We start from the raw sequence: 20983 nt of genomic DNA, 5'->3' as shown, positions 1-20983 counted from the left end.
AACTGAAACAACCTAAATGTTCAAAAGTCTATCATGAAAATATTCAAATCAAAATAGCATAACCCATATTGTGGAAGGAGGGGGAGTTTGTTAATGAACATAAATGGATATACTAGAGGCCCGGTGCACAAGATTTGGGGGTCCTTCAGCCCAGCCTGCACCCTCTCACCCTCTCAATCCAGGATCCCTCTCACAATCTGGGACTGCTGGCTCCTAACCGCTGGCCTGCATGCCCAATTGCCCCTAAACACTCGCCTGCCTGCCTGATCACCCCTAACCACTCTGCCTGCCTGATCACCCCTAATGCTCACCTGCCTGCCTACCTGATCGCCCCTAATCACTCATCTGCCTGCCTGCCTGATCGCCCCTAACCCCTCTGTCTGCCTGATCGCTCCTAACTGCTCACCTGCCTGCCTACCTGATCACCCCTAACTGCTGGCCTGCCTGCCTGATTGCCCCAACCACTCACCTGCCTGCTTGATCGCCCCTAACCCCTCTGCCTGCATGCCTGATCACCCTAACTGCTAGCCTGCTTGCCTTATCACCCCTAACTACTCTGCCTGCCTGCCTCATCACCCCTAACTGTTCACCTGCATGCCTGATTTCCCCTAACCACTCTGCCTTCCTGCTTGATCACCCCTAACCACTCGCCTGCCTGATCATCCCTAACTGCTGGCCTGCCTGCCTGATCGCCCCTAACCACTCTTCCTGCCTCATCACCCCTAACTGTTCACCTGTCTGCCTGATCACCCCCTAACCACTCTGCCTGCCTGCCTGATCGCCCCTAACTGCTTGCCTGCCAGCCTGATCACCCCTAACTGCCTCTGCCTCGGCCCTGCTGCTCCAGCTTCGTCCAAAAGGACATCCGGAAGGTCATTCGGCTGTCCGGTCTAATTAGCATATCATGCTTTTATTATTATAGATATCTGCAAAAATTTTGGAAAAATAGGTATCAAATTTTTATCACCGATTTATTTTTGAGATTATAGCCTATTTTTATTTTCTTCTCTTTTCTTAGGTGTTTATACTTTTAAACTTCCTAAAATAAGCTTATATCATTTCTGTAAAAAAAAACAAAAACACACACACAAAAAAACAGGAAATATTTGTTTTAAAAAAAAACATCTATTGAAGCACCATCTTTCAAAGGTTTAATCTAAACATTTTATTTGGCCTTTCCCATACTGTAAATAATACTTTATATCTAATATATGTTTATGATTATAAATACAGATATAGATCAATATAAAAGTATTAAGTGTTCATGGATTGGTAGAAACAACATCATCAAAATGTCCATACTACCCAAAGCAATCTATAAATTCAATGCAATCCCCATTAAATTACCAACGGCATATTTCACAAATCTAGAACGAACATTCCAAAAATTCATCTGGAAAAAAAAAAGACCCCGAATAGCTGCAGCAATCCTGAGAAAGAACAAAGTAGGTGGGATCTCAATACCAGATATCAAACTGTATTACAAAGCCACTGTTCTTAAAACAGCTTGGTACTGGCACAAGAACAGACATATAGATCAATGGAATAGAATAGAGACCCCAGAAATCGACCCAAACCACTATGCCCAATTAATATTCGACAAAGGAGGCAAGAGCATACAATGGAGTCAAGACAGTCTTTTCAATAAATGGTGTTGGGAAAATTGGACAGATACATGCAAAAGGATGAAACTAGATCACCAACTCACACCATACACAAAAATAAACTCAAAATGGATAAAAGACTTAAACGTAAGACGGGAAACCATAAAAATACTAGAGGAATCCACAGGCAGCGAAATCGCAAACATATGCCGAAGAAATTTCTTCTCTGATAATGCTCCTAGGGCAATGGGAACTAAAGAGAAAATAAACAAATGGGACTACATCAAAATAAAAAGCTTTTGCACAGCAAAGGAAACCATCAACAAAACAACAAGAAGACCCACTACATGGGAGAACATATTTGCCAATGATACCACCAATAAGGGTTTAATTTCCAACATTTACAGGGATCTCATGAAACTTAACAAAAGGAAGATAAACAATCCAATAAAAAAATGGGCAACGGACCTAGATAGACACTTTTCGAAAGAGGACATACAGAAGGCCGAGAGACATATGAAAACCTGCTCAAAGTCACTAATTATACGAGAGATGCAAATCAAAACGACAATGCGTTATCATCTCACACCTGTCAGAATGGCTATCATCAACAAATCAACAAACGACAAGTGTTGGAGAGGATGTGGAGAAAAAGGAACCCTTCTGCACTGCTGGTGGGAATGCAGACTGGTGCAGCCACTGTGGAGAACAGTATGGAGCTACCTCAGAAGACTAAAAATGGAACTCCCATTTGACCCAGTGATCCCACTACTAGAAATATATCCCAAGAAACCAGAAACGCCAATCAGAAAGGATATATGCACCCCTATGTTCATAGCAGCACAATTCACCATAGCTAAGATTTGGAAACAGCCTAAGTGCCCATCAGCAGATGAGTGGATTAGAAAACTGTGGTACATATACACAATGGAATACTATGCTGCGGTAAAAAAAAAGGAACTCTTGCCTTTTGCAACAGCATGGATGGAACTGGAGAGCATTATGCTAAGTGAAATAAGCCAGTCAGAGAAAGATAAATACCACATGATCTCACTCATTTGTGGATTATAGAGAACAACATAGACTGCTGAAAAGGGACAGACCCAAAGACTGAGAAACAGCGATCAGGCTATCAATCCCCAGAAGGAAAGTAGGGGAGGGCGGGGGTAAGGGGAAGAGATCAACCGAAGGACTTGTATACATGTATATAAACCAAACCAATGGACATGGACAACAGGGGGATGGGAGCATGAGTTTGTGTGTGGGGGGGAGGTTGGGGATTAATGGGGGGGATGAGGACATATTTGTAATACCTTAACTAATAAAAAAAAAAATAAAAAAATAAAAAAAAAAAAAAAAAAAAAAAAAAAAAAAAATTTTAAAAAAAAAAAAATAAAAATATATATATATATATATATATATATATATATATATATAAGTATTAAGATACAGTATATACAAAAAAAGACCCTCCTGTAAATACTGCCAGTAAGTGATCTCCTTGCCTGCATGAAAATCACCCCTCTGAAGGGGAGTTATGGGGGGAAAAAAGAGGAACAAATGTAATAATCTGAACAATAAAGATTTAATTAAAAAATAAAAAATAAAGAAAATTAAAAAAAAGAAAATCACCCCTCTGTAGAAAAGATAGAATGTCTTGAATAATACAATACAAAAGAATTATTTTATAGAAGTATATGTTGTATATGCTTGTATATACATAGCAATACTCACTAGACATCTATTAATCAAGTAAATGAAAAACAAACATATTTACAATAGTGAGTCAGTGAGTAAAAAATATCCTCAAAATATAAAAACTGGAAGCAGATGGCCATCAGTCAGGTGTGCAAGAAAAAAAAAATTACAACCAACTACCATCTGCATGAAGTAGCTACCATTTGACATAAAATATTATAAAAAACCAAGGGAGATGGATAGTGTTCTTAGATATTAGCAGATCAATGATTAGCTGGATAAGCCATATGATGCTTATTTTATAAATTAATGGATACTTAAAATGATTATAATAGCACCCTTTATCTAAAGTAAAAAAATAATGATTAAGATAATATATATTACTTTGAAGCCTTTATCACTTAATAATATAGTTAATTCTTTACTATATTCATATATATGTATATATAAATATATATATAAATACATATATATATATATATATATATACAAATTCATACACAGTATAAGAGGACAATGAATTAGCCCTTTCTTCCTTTGAACTGAGGAAAAATAATGTAGTCTCTAGTGTTAATGGAAAGAAGGCAAGGCTCTGGCACTCGGTGATTCTCTGATTATCTACCAGAGCTGGTGAGCTAATTGTTGATGATTACTGAGGCCAAACTCCAAAATGCTGTCAAAAATAAGCATGTAATATGTAGTCAATAAATAGGTAATGGTGGTTACCCTTCTCTTTGATTTTTGGTCACAGAAGACACCTGACCTCAGGGGGGAAAACTTCTATTAATATCTCACCAAACATTTTTTGTATACCATTTCAGATCTTAGATAACACTTCCATGAGGAAAGGGAAATAGTAAGAATATATGCTTTACCCACCTTCCTTCTGACCTTTTTGTATTCTAGCCCAATATAGTTGTAAATTATCTAACATTCCAACAACTTCTATGATAAATCTGGATGAAGAAATGTTAAAGGTACTAACTCATAAACAGTTTTATTATAATCATAAATTTTGTGAAACTAAATATGTTACTTATCCTATAATCGTCTAAAATATTTAGATTACTAAAATTAACACTTTTTATCTCTTTAAGAAAAAGTAAGTCATAGCCAAAAATCTAAACTGAAATTGCTAGACAGCTTTCCATATTTGGTTTACTTTATTAAAGTCTACAATTTCTGCTACAAAACAAGTCAATCATTTTCCATTCCACACAAGCTGCTTTCACTTCAGTGTGATGTGAATACTAATAACCAGCCTCTCTCCAGTTCGGAGTCACTGCTGCCATACTGCTGTCACCAACACAGCAGCAAAATCAGCACGGAGGAAATTCCGGCAGCCAGTTTAACGTGCTGCTGAGGGCTAAAACCCAAACAGCTTTCACTAAACTATGAGATCAGTTCTATCCTAAGTAATATTATACTGTTAAGTCTTAGAAATATACCTTATTGCTTTACAATTACTGTGCTTTCTGATTTTTTATTCTCCACTGAAACTCTATAGACTGCTCAATTCATGTTTAATAAGTTTCATGTTGCTCATAATAAAAATGTGAGTTTTATAAAACATTCCATCATCAATTAAAAACATGTCTTAAGAATTATAAACCATAGCTTTTTTAAAAAGTGGTTTTAGCTGTTCACAATAGAGAAGTATTAATATAGGCAATGAAAAATTCCAATTAAGTACTAAAAATGTTAAGAATGTTAAACCTTACAAACTCACTCCAATTGCATCAAAATGTTGAGTTTATCCTAACAAACATATTTTTAAAAGTTAAAGTAACTTCAAAGAAATAACCCCCAGTACACTTCATTAGTATCGTAAAATTCAGGGGTGGGGAACGTCTGGCCCATGGGCCATATAAGGCCTGCAAAATCATTTGGTCTAGCCCTGCCAGGCATTAGGGGTGAGTAAATTAAATGTTTGACCAAATATATGAGGATGATTTTTAAGTTGATAATTTTGTGTGACTCATGAATAATGTTATAAATATCCAAATGGCCCTTGGTAGAAAAAAAGTTCCTCACCCCTGTGTCTTAAATCATTTCGATATTGAATGCTTATTATATCCAGAATACTTATATTATTAAAAATAAAATAAGAATATATAAACCGATATAGAAATACATAGATTAGAAACAAACAAGAAACTCCTAATAAGTTACTAAAATTTTTATTTAACTGGGGTCCAAAACTATGTTATTAATAAAGAATTACGAAACATCTTTCAAAAAAAAGCTACTAATTTTTGGAATAAATAAAAATATTATATTATCTTTTGGCTTAAAAATTTTCAAAAATAATATTTATTTATAACATATCTACTTTCAAAACATATTTGGGGGCACCTTAAGATAATCGTAGCTCCATAATATTTTCATAAATCACAGCCTATCTCAGTGCAGAGGTCTTAAAAAGCATTAAATATATTATTAGGAGAGTGACCAAAATGAAACTTTGCAGTCTTAATATGTTCACTAAAAAATAAAAAAGATTAAAGCCACACTAAAAAACTATCATACAATTCAATAATATAGAAATGAAAAAAATAAATCCAATGATTAAAAAATAAATTATAAAAACAATAATTACAACAAAGTAGACTTGTTCTATAAAGCAAAGCTTATTCTTCAAAATGCCAGGATAAAAGACAAATATGGCAAACAGACAAAAATGGCAAATTATAGAGAATTTTAAATATAAGATATTTATAAGACAAAAATGGCAAATAATAGAGAATTTCAAATTTATTTATAAATTGCACTTGGTAAAAATTAAAAAGATGGTTAATATGCAGGATTGATTAGGACACAGGGAAGGAGAGAGCCCCCTTACTCTGTGGAGGAGAGAATTAACTGGTAAACTTTTAGAAGGCAATTTGATAACATTCAACAAAATTTCAAGAGTGTTTATCCTTGGACCAGAAATTATACTTTCATCGAGAAATCTACTGAACAGAAATACCAGCTTACACATGTATATAAAGATGAATATACTGCACAGGATTTCACTGTCATTCATAATTTCAAAAAATAAGTAATCTAATATCCACCAATAAAGCATTAGTTACATGAAATAGCATATAACCATATTTGGAAATATCACAGAGTCACTAAATATATTGAGGTTAACATATTTATGCTTATGGGAAGATCTTCAGGACCTACTGCAACAAAAGATGCACTACAACAGAATATATAGTAAAGAAAATAAAAAAAACTTTATCTATGTATTTGCACTTTGAAGGATTTATTCTGTCTCACATAAAGATCCTCAACAATATCATTCTAATCATTAAAATTAATATCCCTTTCCAAAGAATATATTAACTATATATTTTTCCAGATTTTCTAAGAAGCCTATATAATTGGCCCAAAATAACTCTATTTCTCACTTAGCTGTCCTTACAAAGTTCTTCTTCAACATATCTTAAGCTATATGCAAAGACTGATATTTTTTTAAATTTCTAAATAAAAAGCCCTTGTGTTTTTTATAATATTCAAAATATCTAAAATGTTTAATGTATAATCCTCTGGGGACCTTATAATATGAAGACTTCTGTGACAAATTTCTCTCAACTCAGAATCAAGCATTAGTTTACTTCCTAATACCAGGAATAGGAGACAATTTTGTCCCTAGCCCAAAAGACATTTGGCAATGTTCAGAAATATTTATTATAACAATAGAAGGTAAGGAAGTGCTACTGGCATGAGTTGGTAGAGGCCGGAGAATGCTGCTAAATATCCTAAAGTGCACAAAACAGTCCCCAACAAACAATACTGTGGCTCAAAATGTCAATATTGTTGAGTCTGAGAAACCCCAGCTAGAAACTGACCTACATAATCCATCCTACTTTCCTCCTTCAGTGGCTACTGGAATTCCGGGAACTAAGTCCGCTAACCAGTGTTTGCTCTGCCTTCTTCACTTGTCACTTTTCTCCCTACTTATCCCAAAAGGCTGCAAGACATTCTAGTCTAGATAGTAATGAATATTATTCTGGGAAAATGTCGGAAATGCCAATCACATAACCTTCCTTGTAGGCAAACAGTTATATAATTTAACTGTAATACTCTATTAAATCAAGGGTCAGTAGTATTTTATAAGTGAAAAATATAACATTTCTTACCTTAAATAGACAACGGCACACATATTCATATACCATCTGTTTTAATGAGCTGACCAGAGATTGGATTCGCTGTTCTGTGTTTTCAGAATCCTGTAGATTAAAATTTGAAAACTGAAAGTTTTTGAAAATTTATGAAGATTTAAAAGGTAGCCCCATAATTTAATCACACTTATAAATTATCCCTCCAGAGTCAGAGCTGATTCTGGAACAACAATTAACTTTGGCAATCACACTTAAAGCACTAAACAACTAAGTGCATTAAACTTGAATACTAATACAATAAAAATTGATATCTTTTTCTTCAATGTATAGAAACCAGATCCAAAATGGTGTCACTTATGCTAAAACCTATGACACCAGGTCTTGATTTAATACCCGACCTAATTGCAGTTATGACCTTTACCAGAAATGTAATCTTAAACAACCAGGGTACAGTTTTCTTTTGGTCAAACACGAGCAAGGTAATCTGTCACGCAGGCATAATTTCTTCCATGCCCCACAGAGGAAGAAGAGGCGATCTGCACGTAAAAGCCCTGCCATGTCCTGGACTAAAAGATCTTTTCTTTTCTTTTCCTAATAGAGTCCTTGCCCCACCCGTCTTCCTATAAAACCTTTCCATTTTGTACACCCCATCAGAGTGCCCTTCTACTTGCTAGATTGGATGCTTCCAATTCATGAATCACTTACTAAAGCCACTTAGATCTTCAAATTTACACAGTTGAATTTTTTTGACAGTTAAAACTTCTAATAAATGAAAATTACAATCAGTCATCAATAATACAATATGAATTAATTTTGACCATGCCACTTTGATACTGGAATTAAAAATACTACATCAGTCTGTGTTAAAACCATCTCATTATTTATATTATCATTTACCAATCCAGCTCCAACACAGTATGACCAGAACCACCCTATAAAGAGTTTTCTCATCCTATATAATAAAAGGCCAGCCACCATAAGCATAATAACTGGAATGACCAGAGACCAGAACCACCACGCCCCCTCGCAGGCTGGCCCCGCCCCCAAGCAAGCGGTTAGAGCAATCAGGCAGGCAGGCAGAGTGGTTAGGGGTGACCAGCTAAGCAAGTCAGTGGTTAGGGGCAATCAGGTAGACAGACAGCACCTCGCAGGGCTGGCCCCACCCCCCAGCAAAGAAAGAGGGAGGCCCAGGCCACCTGGCGGCAACTCTGTGGCAGGTGTGTGGCTGGCCAGCAATCGCCCTGCAGAGGGAGGCCCAGGCCAACCAAGCCATTCCAACCCATGCCTGTTGCCTGCAGAGGGAGGCCACCGGTGGTGGGGGGGTAGGGGGGAAGTGCTGCACAGATGGCAAGCAGTGGCAGTGGCGGGGGTGGGGCCAGCTGCCTGCAGCCAGGGTAAGGAAAGCCCCAATAGTCCCTGATCTCAGGCCAGGCATAGGGACCCTACCCGAGGGGTCCTGGATTATGAGAGAGTGCAGGCCGGGCTGACGGACGCCCCCCTCCCCCTCCAAGTGCATGAATTTTCATGTAGCAGGCCTCTAGTCCTCAATATAAGAACCTAAACTATCTAAATCCTTTCCCTCCATATTGAATAGAATGAGCAATAACTTTGATATTGGTGCTGCAAAAATTCATACACACCTTTAGCGCAGTGGTTCTCAACCTTCTGGCCCTTTAAATACAGTCCTCATGTTGTGACCCAACCATAAAATTATTTTCATTGCTACTTAATAACTGTAATGTTGCTACTGTTATGAATTGTAATGTAAATATCTGATATGCAGAATGTATTTTCATTGTTCACGACCCACAGGTTGAGAACTGCTGGTCTAGAGGATGCATCCAGTGGTGTCAATGGGGTATGAAATTCCACCACTATAACTGTATTGCTGTCATTCTCACCCTTGATATCTTCCAGAAGTTTTCTTACGTGTTTGGGTGCTCCTGTACTGGGTGTATATATGTTTACCAGAGTTATATCCTTTAATTGTATCGATCCTTCTATTATGAAGTGGCCTTCCTTATCTCTTTTTATGGCCTTCACTTTGAGGTATATTTTATCAGATATAAGTATTGCTACCCCAGCTTTTTTTTTTTTTTTTCATATCCGTTTGCCTGCAAAACTTTTTTCCATCCCTTCACTTTCAGTCTCTGTGAGTCCTTTGTTCTGAGGTGTGTCTCTTGTAGACAGCATGTATATGGGTCATGATTCCTTATCCATTCAGCCACCCAGTGTATTTTGATTGGAGCTTTTAATCTATTTATATTTAAGGTTATTATTGATAGCTCTTGTTTGTTGCCATTTTTCTTCTTTATTCCTGTGTTCCTTCTTCCTTTTCTATTTCTTCTTTTTACAACAGTCCTTTTAGCATTTCTTGCATTGCTGGCTTAGTGGTAAACTCCCTTAGCCTTTTTTTTTTTCTAAGAAGATCCTGATTTCACCTTCAATTTTGATAGCTTTACTGCATAGAGTATTTTTGGATTCAGTACCTTGCTTTGCATCACTTTGTAGACTTCATTCTATTCCCTTCTGGCCTGATGTGTTTCTGTTGAGAAATTATTTGGTAATCTAATGGGAGATCCCTTATAAGTAACTTTCTGCCTCTCTCTTGCAGCCCTTAAGATTCTTTCTTTGTCATTAACATTTGCAATTGTAATTACAACATGTCCTGGTGTGGGTCTTTTTGGCTCTTCTTGTTTAGGACTCTCTGTGCTTGTGTGATTTTTTTCTTCCCTAAGTCAGGGAAGTTTTCTGTCATTATTTCTTCAAATAGGCTTTCTATTCCTTACTCCTCTTTTTGACCTTCTGGCAACCCTATTATGCACGTGTTTCTTTGTTTCATGTTGTCCCAAAGCTCCCTTAAGCTCTCTTCCTGCTTTTTAATTTTTTTCCAATTGCTGTTCAGATTGGGTGATTTTTCTACGCTGTCTTCTAACTTGCTTTTTGGTCCTCCACTTCTTCTAGTCTACTGTTGAAACCTTCCATTGTGTTTTTTATTGTTGCTATATTCTTCATTTCTCTTGATTCTTACATATGTTGGTGAATTTCTCATCCAGATGGTTGAGCATCTTTATAACAATTACTCTGAATTCGTTCTGACATATTGCTTGCCTCCATTCCATTTAGCCCCTCCTCCATTTGTGGCGATTCCTACTTTTCTTTCCTTCTTTGTCTTCCCATTTTTGCTGTCTCTTTATGGCCCTGGGCACCTTGCTTGGAGTTTAAGAGTTGAAGTCCCTATCAGTCCAATGGTCCAGAAATCATTATCCCAGAGGCTGGCTCTGCCTTGAATCTCACACATTTATTGTCTCTGCTCTGAGGTGTACCCCCATCTCCCACAGATCTGGTCCCTCAGTTGCCCACTTCAGGTGCTCGGGGTGGTGGGGGCGCATACACAGTTCCTCTGGTGTGCAAATCCCTGTGAGGACCCAGAGCCCTTTGGCATGCAATTTGTCTTGCAGGTCTGCCACCCATAGCAGGGTGGCACCTTGGGTCCCTCTGGCTGTGCACTTGCAGCACAGTCCTGTGGCCCCTAGCTTGGCACACCGGGTTGCTCTGTGTTGCCCTGGAAGTGCTCTCCTGTGGCCCAGAGAGGGGTGCATGCTGGATTGCTCTGGGTAGCCCCAGCAGGCCTGTTCCAGGGTTTGGGGTGGAGCCTATGATGGTTGCTCTGGGTCACAAAATCAGAGCTCTCCTGTGGCCTGGATTAGGTTGCACACTGCATTACTCCAGGTTCCCCTGGGAGCAAGTCCCTGTGCCTGGGGTGGAGCAGGAGCAGGTTGCTCTGGGTTACACCGTCAGCACTCTCCTGTGTCCCAGACTGAGGCACGTGCTGGGTTACTCCAGGTCACCTCTCCCAGGGCCCAGTGTGGAGCTGAGGCCAGTTGCTCTGGGTCACACAATCCAAACTCTCCTGTGATCCGGGATGAGGCGTGTGCTGGGTTACTCCAGGTAGCCCCAGGAGGACTGTTCCAGGGGTCATGGTGGAGTGGCCGCAGGTTGCTGTGGGTCGCACAGTCAGATCTCTCCTGTGGCCTGAGTGAGGCACGCACTGGGTTGTATGGGTTTTTTTAATGTTTGTCTTTAGTTTTTGTTTTATACTAAGAACATAAATCATTAACATAAATCATTATGTCAGTCTATATATATAAAAGTCTAAGCAACCGTCCAACTGGCCGGTAGGTATGACGCACACTGACCACCAGGGGGCAGACGCTCAACGCAGGAGCTTCCGAGCTTGGCAGCAGCGGTTCTTGGGTGACACAACCTGGAACCAGAGATTAGGGAGCCCGGTTCCTCACAGGGCCCTGCGATTCCAACTTCAGCTGTGGATTATGTTGTTGCTAGGCCGTGCGATTCCACCTTCAGCCGTGGGTTATGTTGTTGCTGGGGCATTGTCGTCCCCTAATTTGGTTTAGTGCCAAGCTGCAGTGACTTGGCAGTGGCAGTTCTCAGGTAACAAACCCCGGAACCAGAGAGGAGGGAGCCTGATTCCTTGTGGGGTTGCGCGATTCCACCTGCGGCCATGGTTTATGTTGTTGCTGGGGCACTGCTGGCTCCGAATCTGGTTTACTGCACACTTGGGTTTGCATTCCACACACTGTATGACAGCAACTTTGCAGAGTGCCCTCTCATACTCAAGGGCCCCTTGGAGGGTGTTGGAGAACTGGTTTTGGCCCAATCCCTGCAGGCCAGGCCGAAAGACCCCACCTGCCAGAGGGACCCCACTCACTCTGCAGATGGCCTTTGAGCCATGGCGCCACCCCAGGTGCAGCTGGCCAGAGAGGCAATGTGGGAGGTTGGCTCCAGGGCATGTCAGCCCATCTCACCCAGTCCCGCCCCACAGACCACCTTCTAATTAATTGCCTTTCAATGTGCACGAATCCATGCACTGGGTCACTAGTATTAACATAAAAGCAGAAGACTGTTACATTGGGACAGTTTGTTAAGAACATAAAAAGGAGGTACTTTCTTCTAAATATAGTTTAAAATTGTTACATGTGGTCTTTTGAAATATAATTCCAAACAAGTTTGCTCAGAAAATTATAAATTAATCACCAGTAAAATAGTCTGTCTTATTCAGTCTCAGCTATAAGGTAACCAATAGCATACCTGTTTGTTTTGCAGAGCTCTCTGGAAAAGTCGAAGAAATGCAGCCAAACTAAAACGGTACATGTTATTAATTTTGGACAAGTCAGAGATAATGAAGTACATCCTGCTGGCACTCTCAGCCAGAGGAAGATAGGCATCCCGCTCCTGTGAATCATTGGTTGGGAGAGAAAAAAAAACAAAAATACAAAACACCTGAGTAATAGTGTTTTACTGCCACCTACAGACCACTATGCATATATCCAGCCACAGCTTTACTATTTCTACATACATCCAATGAATGAAGATGACAAATCATAGAATGTTATAACAAAAAGGACTAGCAAGATCTGGTTTTTATTTTTATGAAATTGAGGGAAATATATTTTAAATACGTATCTACCCCACATATTACAAAGCTGGAAGTGGTTCATGGGTTGATATTAATGAGGACATTGAGCACTCGTATTAGGGGAAGAGAGTAAGATGGAATGGTAAACCATTGTGATCACAAAATAAACAATGCAATTTCACATTTCAAAAGGGAACCAGTTTAGATAATTCAAGAGGGCAGGACAGTAGTACTAGGCTATCCCTGTAGAAAAAAAAAAAAAAAAAGACCTATGAATGTAGTGTGTGGGACTAGTTCCAGCAAGATTACTGATGGAACTAGAGAGAAGACTATAACAGGTGGCCACATTAAGATAATAAAGCATCTAGCATTGTTCAACATAAGTATAGAAAGAGTTAATAACCACTGTTGCTTTGATTCTGACTGAAGGTAAAGGATTATAAAAAATGAGAATCATAGGATTAAATAGCCTCAAGTTTCTGAGTGGAACTCTGAGAAGGATCTCCATCAAAGCCCCAGGTTTACAAATATGATGCTGGGAAAATTATGTGTGTGACTCAGCAATGCCTGTTAAGAAAAAGAAAGCAAAGAAAGTTTAAATTCCTTTAGGTATAGAATGACAATCATGACATCTGCCAAGTTTAGAGAAGGTGGGGAAACAAGATTGGAATCGAGCTGTAAGTTTGCTCTTATTCTAGTTTCTATAGAGCTCTTGCCAAGATGAAAAAGGTAATAATATATAATTATAAAATTTGAGCAATAGATGAAAAATACTGAACTAAAAATTTGAAAACGTTATTGAATTAAATGGAATAGAATGAAAGAAGGTCAGTTAGCAGCCTGCGATACATAACATTAATCTGCTTGGTTGTCTTATTTTCTTCAAGCAAAGCTCAGTCAATAGAATGCAGAAGAGGAAAAAATGTATTATACTGAAAGGAGGTTGGAATTTTACAAAAGGGAATGTCAAAAAACGTTTAAAAGATTCTAACCATTTGTAAGAAAACAGTGCAGACCCTCATAATCACATAGTCCAGGATACACAGGTAAAAAAAATTTTTAGTAGAAAAAAAAGCTTGGAACTCTTTTCACTAATGGATTTCACTTGCCTCACCTTCTGTTTCAGGTGTGCAAAGATGCTTTAATAGTCATGTTCAATATGCTCATTTTAAACTCTAGAACTGCAGATAACAGTATGCCTAACACGAGTAGAACCCAACAGGGTATACTGACCAGCGGTCTTACCCTCAAGGCCAAGATCTCATCACCCTCTCTGTAATACTAAGAATCAGATCCAAGGCTCTGGTTTTATTAATAGCTTTCTTTTTTTGCAATCACCCTTACCCTAAAGTCCTTATTGTACATTTTTAAAATTAACATAAAAGCTTATAAAAACAGGCTATAAGATCAATAAGAGGGAATAATTACTTGATCAAGAAAAATTTGAAGTTTGTAAGATTCTTTAAGTGACTCTTGAATAAGTGCACTGCTTGCTTTTGTCTGGTTCAAAGATTCAATCAAATCCTTATTTTCCAAAATATTGCCTTGAGATGTGGCAAGTGTCTGTAGAAAAATTAACAAAGTAATATTAATGTTATCATACATATTAAAGTAATCAATTAACTAAAATTAACTTGATGATGTTTATGAGAACCTATGTTATTTTAAAACAATTTCAACATTTTATAGCCTCCAAGAATGATACAGTGGGGCCTTGACTTACGAGTTTAATTCGTTCCATGACGGAGCTCGTAACTCAAATTACTCGTATGCCAAATCAAAAAGTGAACGAGTGAGACACGTGATGCTGGGCTGATATTATGGCGTTCACTGTGACGTTCGCTGAGCCAACTAGTGGTGGGGTATCTGAAGCTGGCTCGTAACCCGAATTTTAGCTCGCAACTCAAAGCAAAAAATCGGCCGAGAGACGGCTCTTATCTTGAAAAACTTATTATTCGGGACACTCGTAAGTCAAGGCCCCACTGTATAGGAAATTTTTATACTATATTATCAAAGCATTGCATATACATTAATTTATCAATCTAATAAAAAATACTTAATGTTACAAGTTAAATTATAATCTCATGCTACCTTTTAATGCTTCTTGAAATTCTGAGCATGTAAACAGATAATTAGTGAAATAATCCAATATAAAGACAGTGTTTATTAAAAATTGCTTGTCTTAAACATTATTTTCTTAAAATTTTTTCACCACCATTTATCCCCCTTATACCTTCTTCCACCTCCACTAAACCCCCTATTCTCCTCCCCACAATCACCATACTGTTGTCCAGGTCCATGAGTTGGTTCTTTTTTTCTTTTCTTTTTTGCTAAACATTATTTCTTAAAATTTTATACTCCAAAATATCTAGTTTTTTTGTTTGAATTTTGGTTTTAAGATATATATTGATATGTCTTTGACACAACCAAAAACATGCTGAAGGTACTATTAATTTTAAAAAAAACTTACTAGTATATTTACTAGTATATTTATTTACTTGCTAGTATATTTACTTACATACTAGTATATTTATTAAATATATTTACTTACCAGTATATTTATTAAAGAAAACAGGTAATATAATAAATATCTTGAGTAATGAAATTTTACCTCTAAGAGAGATTCCTCAAGCTTGGCTAACTGTATTTTCTTATCTTCTTCCTGTTGTAATAGTTTTGTTTTCTGTTCCTCTAAATCAGGTTTTTCATGCTGAATAGTTAGAGCCAAAAGCTTAAAACAAATTTTAATATCAAGGTTATTCTAGTGATATAGTTTAAAGAAAACATAATAAAATAAAAACTTCCCACAAGCAGGCCTTAAGTTTGACCAAATCCTACAAGTATTATGATACTTTGTACCTCACATGATTCTTTCTGGTTATATATATATATGAGACACCTTCACAATTATTTCTGACAAAAAATAGTTAATCTGATGGATAAAATGTTAAATATTACAGGATGGTAGAGGAAAATGCATTATTTAACATATCCATGTGGAATATTTAATTCTAAAATTAGATTACATATATAAAAAGTATAGAAGCTACTATTTTTAATGGTTAAGTATTCACATAAAGAAGTGTAAGATATCTTACTTAAAACACTATATCATCAATTACCTAGTATGGCTACAATTAAAAAATAAATAATAACAAATGTTGGTTAGAATGTGGAGAAAGTGGAACACTCATATGTTTTTGGTGAGAAAGAAAAACAGCTCAGCAACTTTGGAAAAGTTTGTTCTTCAAAATGTTGTTACCATAAGAAAAAGCACTCGACTAAAAATCAATGAATTGTACCCTTTAAATTGGTGAACTAACTGTATAGCATGTGAATTAAATCTTAATAAAGCTGTTCTTTTTTAAATGCTGTGTCAAATTCTTAATTTTGGAAATTCAAATTAGGGAATGACACTGGTATGTCATAAATCATATAATCAAAATAAACTATATAAGCATTGTCTCTTAGTTTTTGTTAAATATCTAAAGAGCGACTTTCAGCAATTACTATGGAGAGCTTTTATTATTTACTTTTTAAAAATACTTTTAAAATTGATTGCAGAGAAGAAGTGAGAGGAAGAGAGAGATAGAAACATCAATGATGAGAGAGAATCATTGATGGACTCCCTCCTACAAGCCTCACACTGGGGGCTAAGCCCACAACCCAGGCATGTGCCCCCACCAGGAATCAAACCATGACCTCCTGGTTCATAGGTAGATGCTCAAACACTGAGCCATGACAGCTGTGCACTATGGACAGCTTTTAGGCAAAAGGAGCAATTTTGTCAATTAATTCTGCCAAGTTTTGAATAATTGCCCATTGTTTTATTTATAAGATCATCATCAAGTAAATCCAAAAATAATGTTCATAGAAATATATGTGGTGAGTCACATAATATGGTAAGAAAAATATTTTATAATGAAGGTTTTAAAATTACAATAAAGTGAAAATTATAGCAAATAGACATGCTATCATATAAATCAAAAATCTAAGATTGTTAGATAAATAAAAAATAGGACGATATTCAAAAAATCAACAGGTATATGTTTAAAGTGAAAAAATAAGTGAGATAGTATATAAATAAATGTCTGGACATTAAACTTTATTTTGAAATCCATGCATTAATAAACCATACCCAGAAAAAGTGAATTCAAAGGTGTGTATGCTCCGATGAAGGAAAAAAATTGAGTGGGAATCAAAGACCCTCAACTAGCTAAGTATGTCAATTAAATGAAATTTTCACATTTAAACTTCATCTTTTACAATTAAAAAAATAAAGTAGCTGATCGTAATCTCTATGATTCTTCCCTCTCTCGAATTCTACCATATATGATGGAAACGAAACAGACTTAAAATTAAAATTATACTGAAAGAATCAACAATTTGACTTTAGCAACAAATGCACATTTCTAACACAAATAATACATGAAATAAAACCAAATGATTTACGATAACTTGAAAGTAATTTTCAGAAAATTAAATGCTAAACAGTTTAACAAAGTAGCTTCCCATTGAAAAAGTCTAATGAGTATATAAAACTACAAAAGATCTCCAAGGTAAATTATGATAGATGGATACCTGTCCTCGTAATCCACTTCTTGTAGTAGTAAAGTTAACCTCAGTAACAATGGAAGCTGCATCCGGTGGAATGAAGGGATTTGGGTTTCTCGTTGACAAAAAAAGGCGGAATTCTTCATTGTAATCAATAATTTTGTCACCTATTTGTACCACATAACGAGGTCCTATTTTTTTAAAAATGACACAATTAGTTGGCCTTAATATCCTGTGTTTTGCTGTATGACATTAAAAATAAAATTTCCCAGTAATTCTAAATAGTTTGTATTACAGACTTTTCAAGAGTTCAAAAGAGCAACAGTTAGACTACCCAAAACACTATTAACCAGATGCTTTATTAGCTGACACTTATGTAAGCAATAGTAAGTCATACTCATTAAGATGACCCCAAGATATTGAAGCACCAAGAGTATCTACTTATATTCAAGATGGTTTTGGTGTTAACTATATGTTTCATATTCCAAATTTTTCTGAAATTGATTACAGATTATAAAAAATTAAAAACTCTCTATTATATATTATTCTCTATTGCTAAATTCATCAGTTATAACGTGTTTATTATAACTAGTATTGAGCATGTGATGCTTGGAGATAAAATGAACTGGTATAAGCCTAGGATTATCAACCCATGAGTAATTACAAAGTTACCATTAATAACATAAAAAATGATTTATTCAGATTGCCATACACAGGAAATTCATGACAAGAAGTTAAACTAAGAAAAGTAAAGTTCTGCCTTAAAAAGGAGTGCATTCTATACAATAAAGAGCTAATATGCAAATGGTTGTCATGCCCTCACACGGTCATGCTGTAGCGGCTCAGACACTCAACACTTGAGAGAGAGCAATGGGGACCAGCCAGGCACAAATGAGCTCATGAGAGAGGAATGGGGACCATCCAGTCTGCGTCCCAGGAGAGGGACAAGCCGCCTGCCCTGCAGTCCCGGGCGCCTGCAGCTGCAGCCTGGGGGAAGCCTCCTGCCCAAGGTCACCTGTGGCTGAGGACAGCCCAGGTAAAGCTGGCCCAGATCCTGGGTGCCTGTGCCAGCCAGAGGGAGGGAAGCCTGGGTCCCGGATGCCTGAAACCAGCTGGAGGAGGGAATTCTGGGTCCCAGATACAGGGCAAGGCAGAGGCAGTTAGGGCTGACCAGGCCAGCAGGGGAGCATTAGGGGCGGTCAGGCAGCCAGGCAGAGGTAGTTAGGGGCGATCAGGCAGGCAAGAAGAGGGGTTGGGGTAATCAGGCAGGCAGGCAGGCGAGCGGTTAGGAGCCAGTGGTCCCAGACTGCGAGAGGCAGTTGGACATCCCCCAAGGGGGTCCCACATTGGAGAGGGTGCAGCCGGGCTGAGTGACCGCCCCCCCCCCCGCCCCCGTGCATGAATTTCATGTACTGGGCCTCTAGTTCTAAAATAGAAAACAATAATATTCATTATATAACAGATACAGAGATATTAATCAACAATTATATCCATAACTTATTATTTTAAATTGACAACAAATAATTGGTTTTTTAATCCTCACTGAGGATATTTTTCCCATTAATTTCTAGAGAGAGTAGAATGGAGTGGGAGGAGAGACAGAGAAACAGTGATGTTAGAGAAGCACATTGATTGGTTGTCTCCAGCAACTGAGGCTGGGGAACCTGCAACCAAGGTATATACTCTTAATGGCGAATCGAGCCTGCAACACTTCAGTCCACAGGCCAGTGCTCTAACCACTGATCAAACTGGCCAGGGCATGATATTTTTTAAGTAAAAAAAAACATATCTTCACAGATTATTTTCAAAGGTTAAGAAAAACATTATAAAAAATTTTTGAGACCAGAATAAATTTTATGGGCCCAGCACGCTTCTGCTGCACCACTCTGCTCTGAGACCAGAATAAATTTTAAAATTTTACTTAAAAACTTTAAGTTAATGTGAAAATAATTCAAAAAGCAGTTTGTGATAGAGGAAAAAACAAAATCAAAATAACACTGTGCTTTAATCATTATTAGAGAAATACAAATTTAAAAGCCCAATATAATACCTTTACAATAACTGAAATGATTCAAGAAAACCTAAGCAGAATAAATGCAAAGAAAACAAACCCTAATGCCAGCAGAGTCAAACCACAGGAGACAAATAAACATTTTGAATGAAAAATAAACATTTCAGGGCATCCAGAGAAAAATGAAACCACTTACAAGGGAGCAACAATAAAACCAGCAGGCTATTTCTTAACAGTAATGACTTCGTAAGACAATGGAATAAAAACTTTAAAGTGCTAAAGAAAATAACTGTTAACCCAGCATTCTGTAACAGACAGAAATAAAATACTTCAAAAATGAAAGAAAAAGAAATTTATTTCTAGTGGGCCTTCACTAAATTAAATATAAAAGTAGCCAAAACCGGTTTGGCTCAGTGGATAGAGCGCCGGCCTGCGGACTGAAAGGTCCCAGGTTCGATTCCGGTCAACGGCATGTACCTGGGTTGTGGGCACATCCCCAGTAGGAGATGTGCAGGAGGCAGCTGATCGATGTTTCTCTCTCATCGATGTTTCTAACTCTCTACCTCTCTCCCTTCCTCTCTGTAAAAAATCAGTAAAATATATTAAATAAATAAATAAATAAATAAATAAATAAATAAATAAATAAATAAATATAAAAGTAAATCCTCCCCATAAAAGAAGGCGAATCCAGATAGAAATGAGGAGATAAATGGAAAAAATGCTGAGAGAATTTAAGAACACTAGAAAGGGTTAATACATATAAATATAGATTTTAAACACAATTATAACATCATGTGGAACATGAAAACGTATCACAACAAAAATGAAAAGGCAGGCAGAGGGTATGTGGAGTTAAAATGCAGTCCTGGCGAAGTGGGAAAGTACTTACTTGTATGAAAATAGTAAGTCAAAGATGTGTATTGCTACATGTTGTAGAGTAACCATTAAGAAATCATTAAAAAATTTGACCCAAAAATCAGGTTTATTAGAAAACTACACCAGTTATTGCATGAATTGGTTAACTATGTTAAATTGCATTACAAATATTAAGACTGCATGATTAATGAAAATGCAAGTCAAATGCTATATACCACTGATGAGAGGCATACTTTATAAATAAGACCAACAAATAATTGAAAGTAAAAGAATGGAAAAGATTTATCATGCAAACACTAGCCACCCAATATTATTGTAACCATTCTAATGTCAGGTTCAAAAACATGAGACATTCCTAGAAATAAAGGACATTTAATAATTATATAGGAAATAGAAGAAATCACCTTTCCAAATATGAATGTATCTAAAACATAGCTCTAAAATATTAAGAGCTAAAATTGACAGAACTAAAAGCAAAATGGACAAATTCAAAATCAAGGAGACGCTAAGATATTCTCTCCATAGAAAAAAACATAAGAAAAACAGTACAGAAGTGGAAGGTACATTTACCATTGCAACAAAAAGATTAAGATACCTAGGAAAAAATACAACCAAGGAGGCAAAGGACATGAAAATTACAGGATGCTGAAAAAAAAGAGAGAGGAAGACATAAACAAATGGAAGA

General features: G+C 37.0%; 1 protein-coding gene across 3 annotated transcripts in view; it reads right to left on the bottom strand.

Annotated features, from left to right (window-relative positions):
• Positions 1-20983, bottom strand: part of DYNC2H1 (dynein cytoplasmic 2 heavy chain 1) — a 300856-nt gene that overhangs the window by 132314 nt on the left and 147559 nt on the right. For all 3 annotated transcript variants that reach the window (XM_036324418.1, XM_036324416.1, XM_036324417.1), the window contains 5 exons: positions 17439-17602; positions 15469-15588; positions 14286-14420; positions 12530-12673; positions 7436-7525 (listed from right to left, as the gene is read on the bottom strand). In XM_036324418.1, coding sequence (XP_036180311.1) covers positions 7436-7525; positions 12530-12673; positions 14286-14420; positions 15469-15588; positions 17439-17602 — 653 coding nt within the window. The remainder of the gene's footprint in view (positions 1-7435; positions 7526-12529; positions 12674-14285; positions 14421-15468; positions 15589-17438; positions 17603-20983) is intronic.

This window comes from Myotis myotis, unplaced genomic scaffold, assembly GCF_014108235.1.
Source record: "Myotis myotis isolate mMyoMyo1 unplaced genomic scaffold, mMyoMyo1.p scaffold_m19_p_10, whole genome shotgun sequence".
Classification (NCBI taxonomy): domain Eukaryota; kingdom Metazoa; phylum Chordata; class Mammalia; order Chiroptera; family Vespertilionidae; genus Myotis; species Myotis myotis.
The sequence above is the reverse complement of the archived record's forward strand: the minus strand, read 5'-3'. Positions and strand labels throughout refer to the sequence as shown.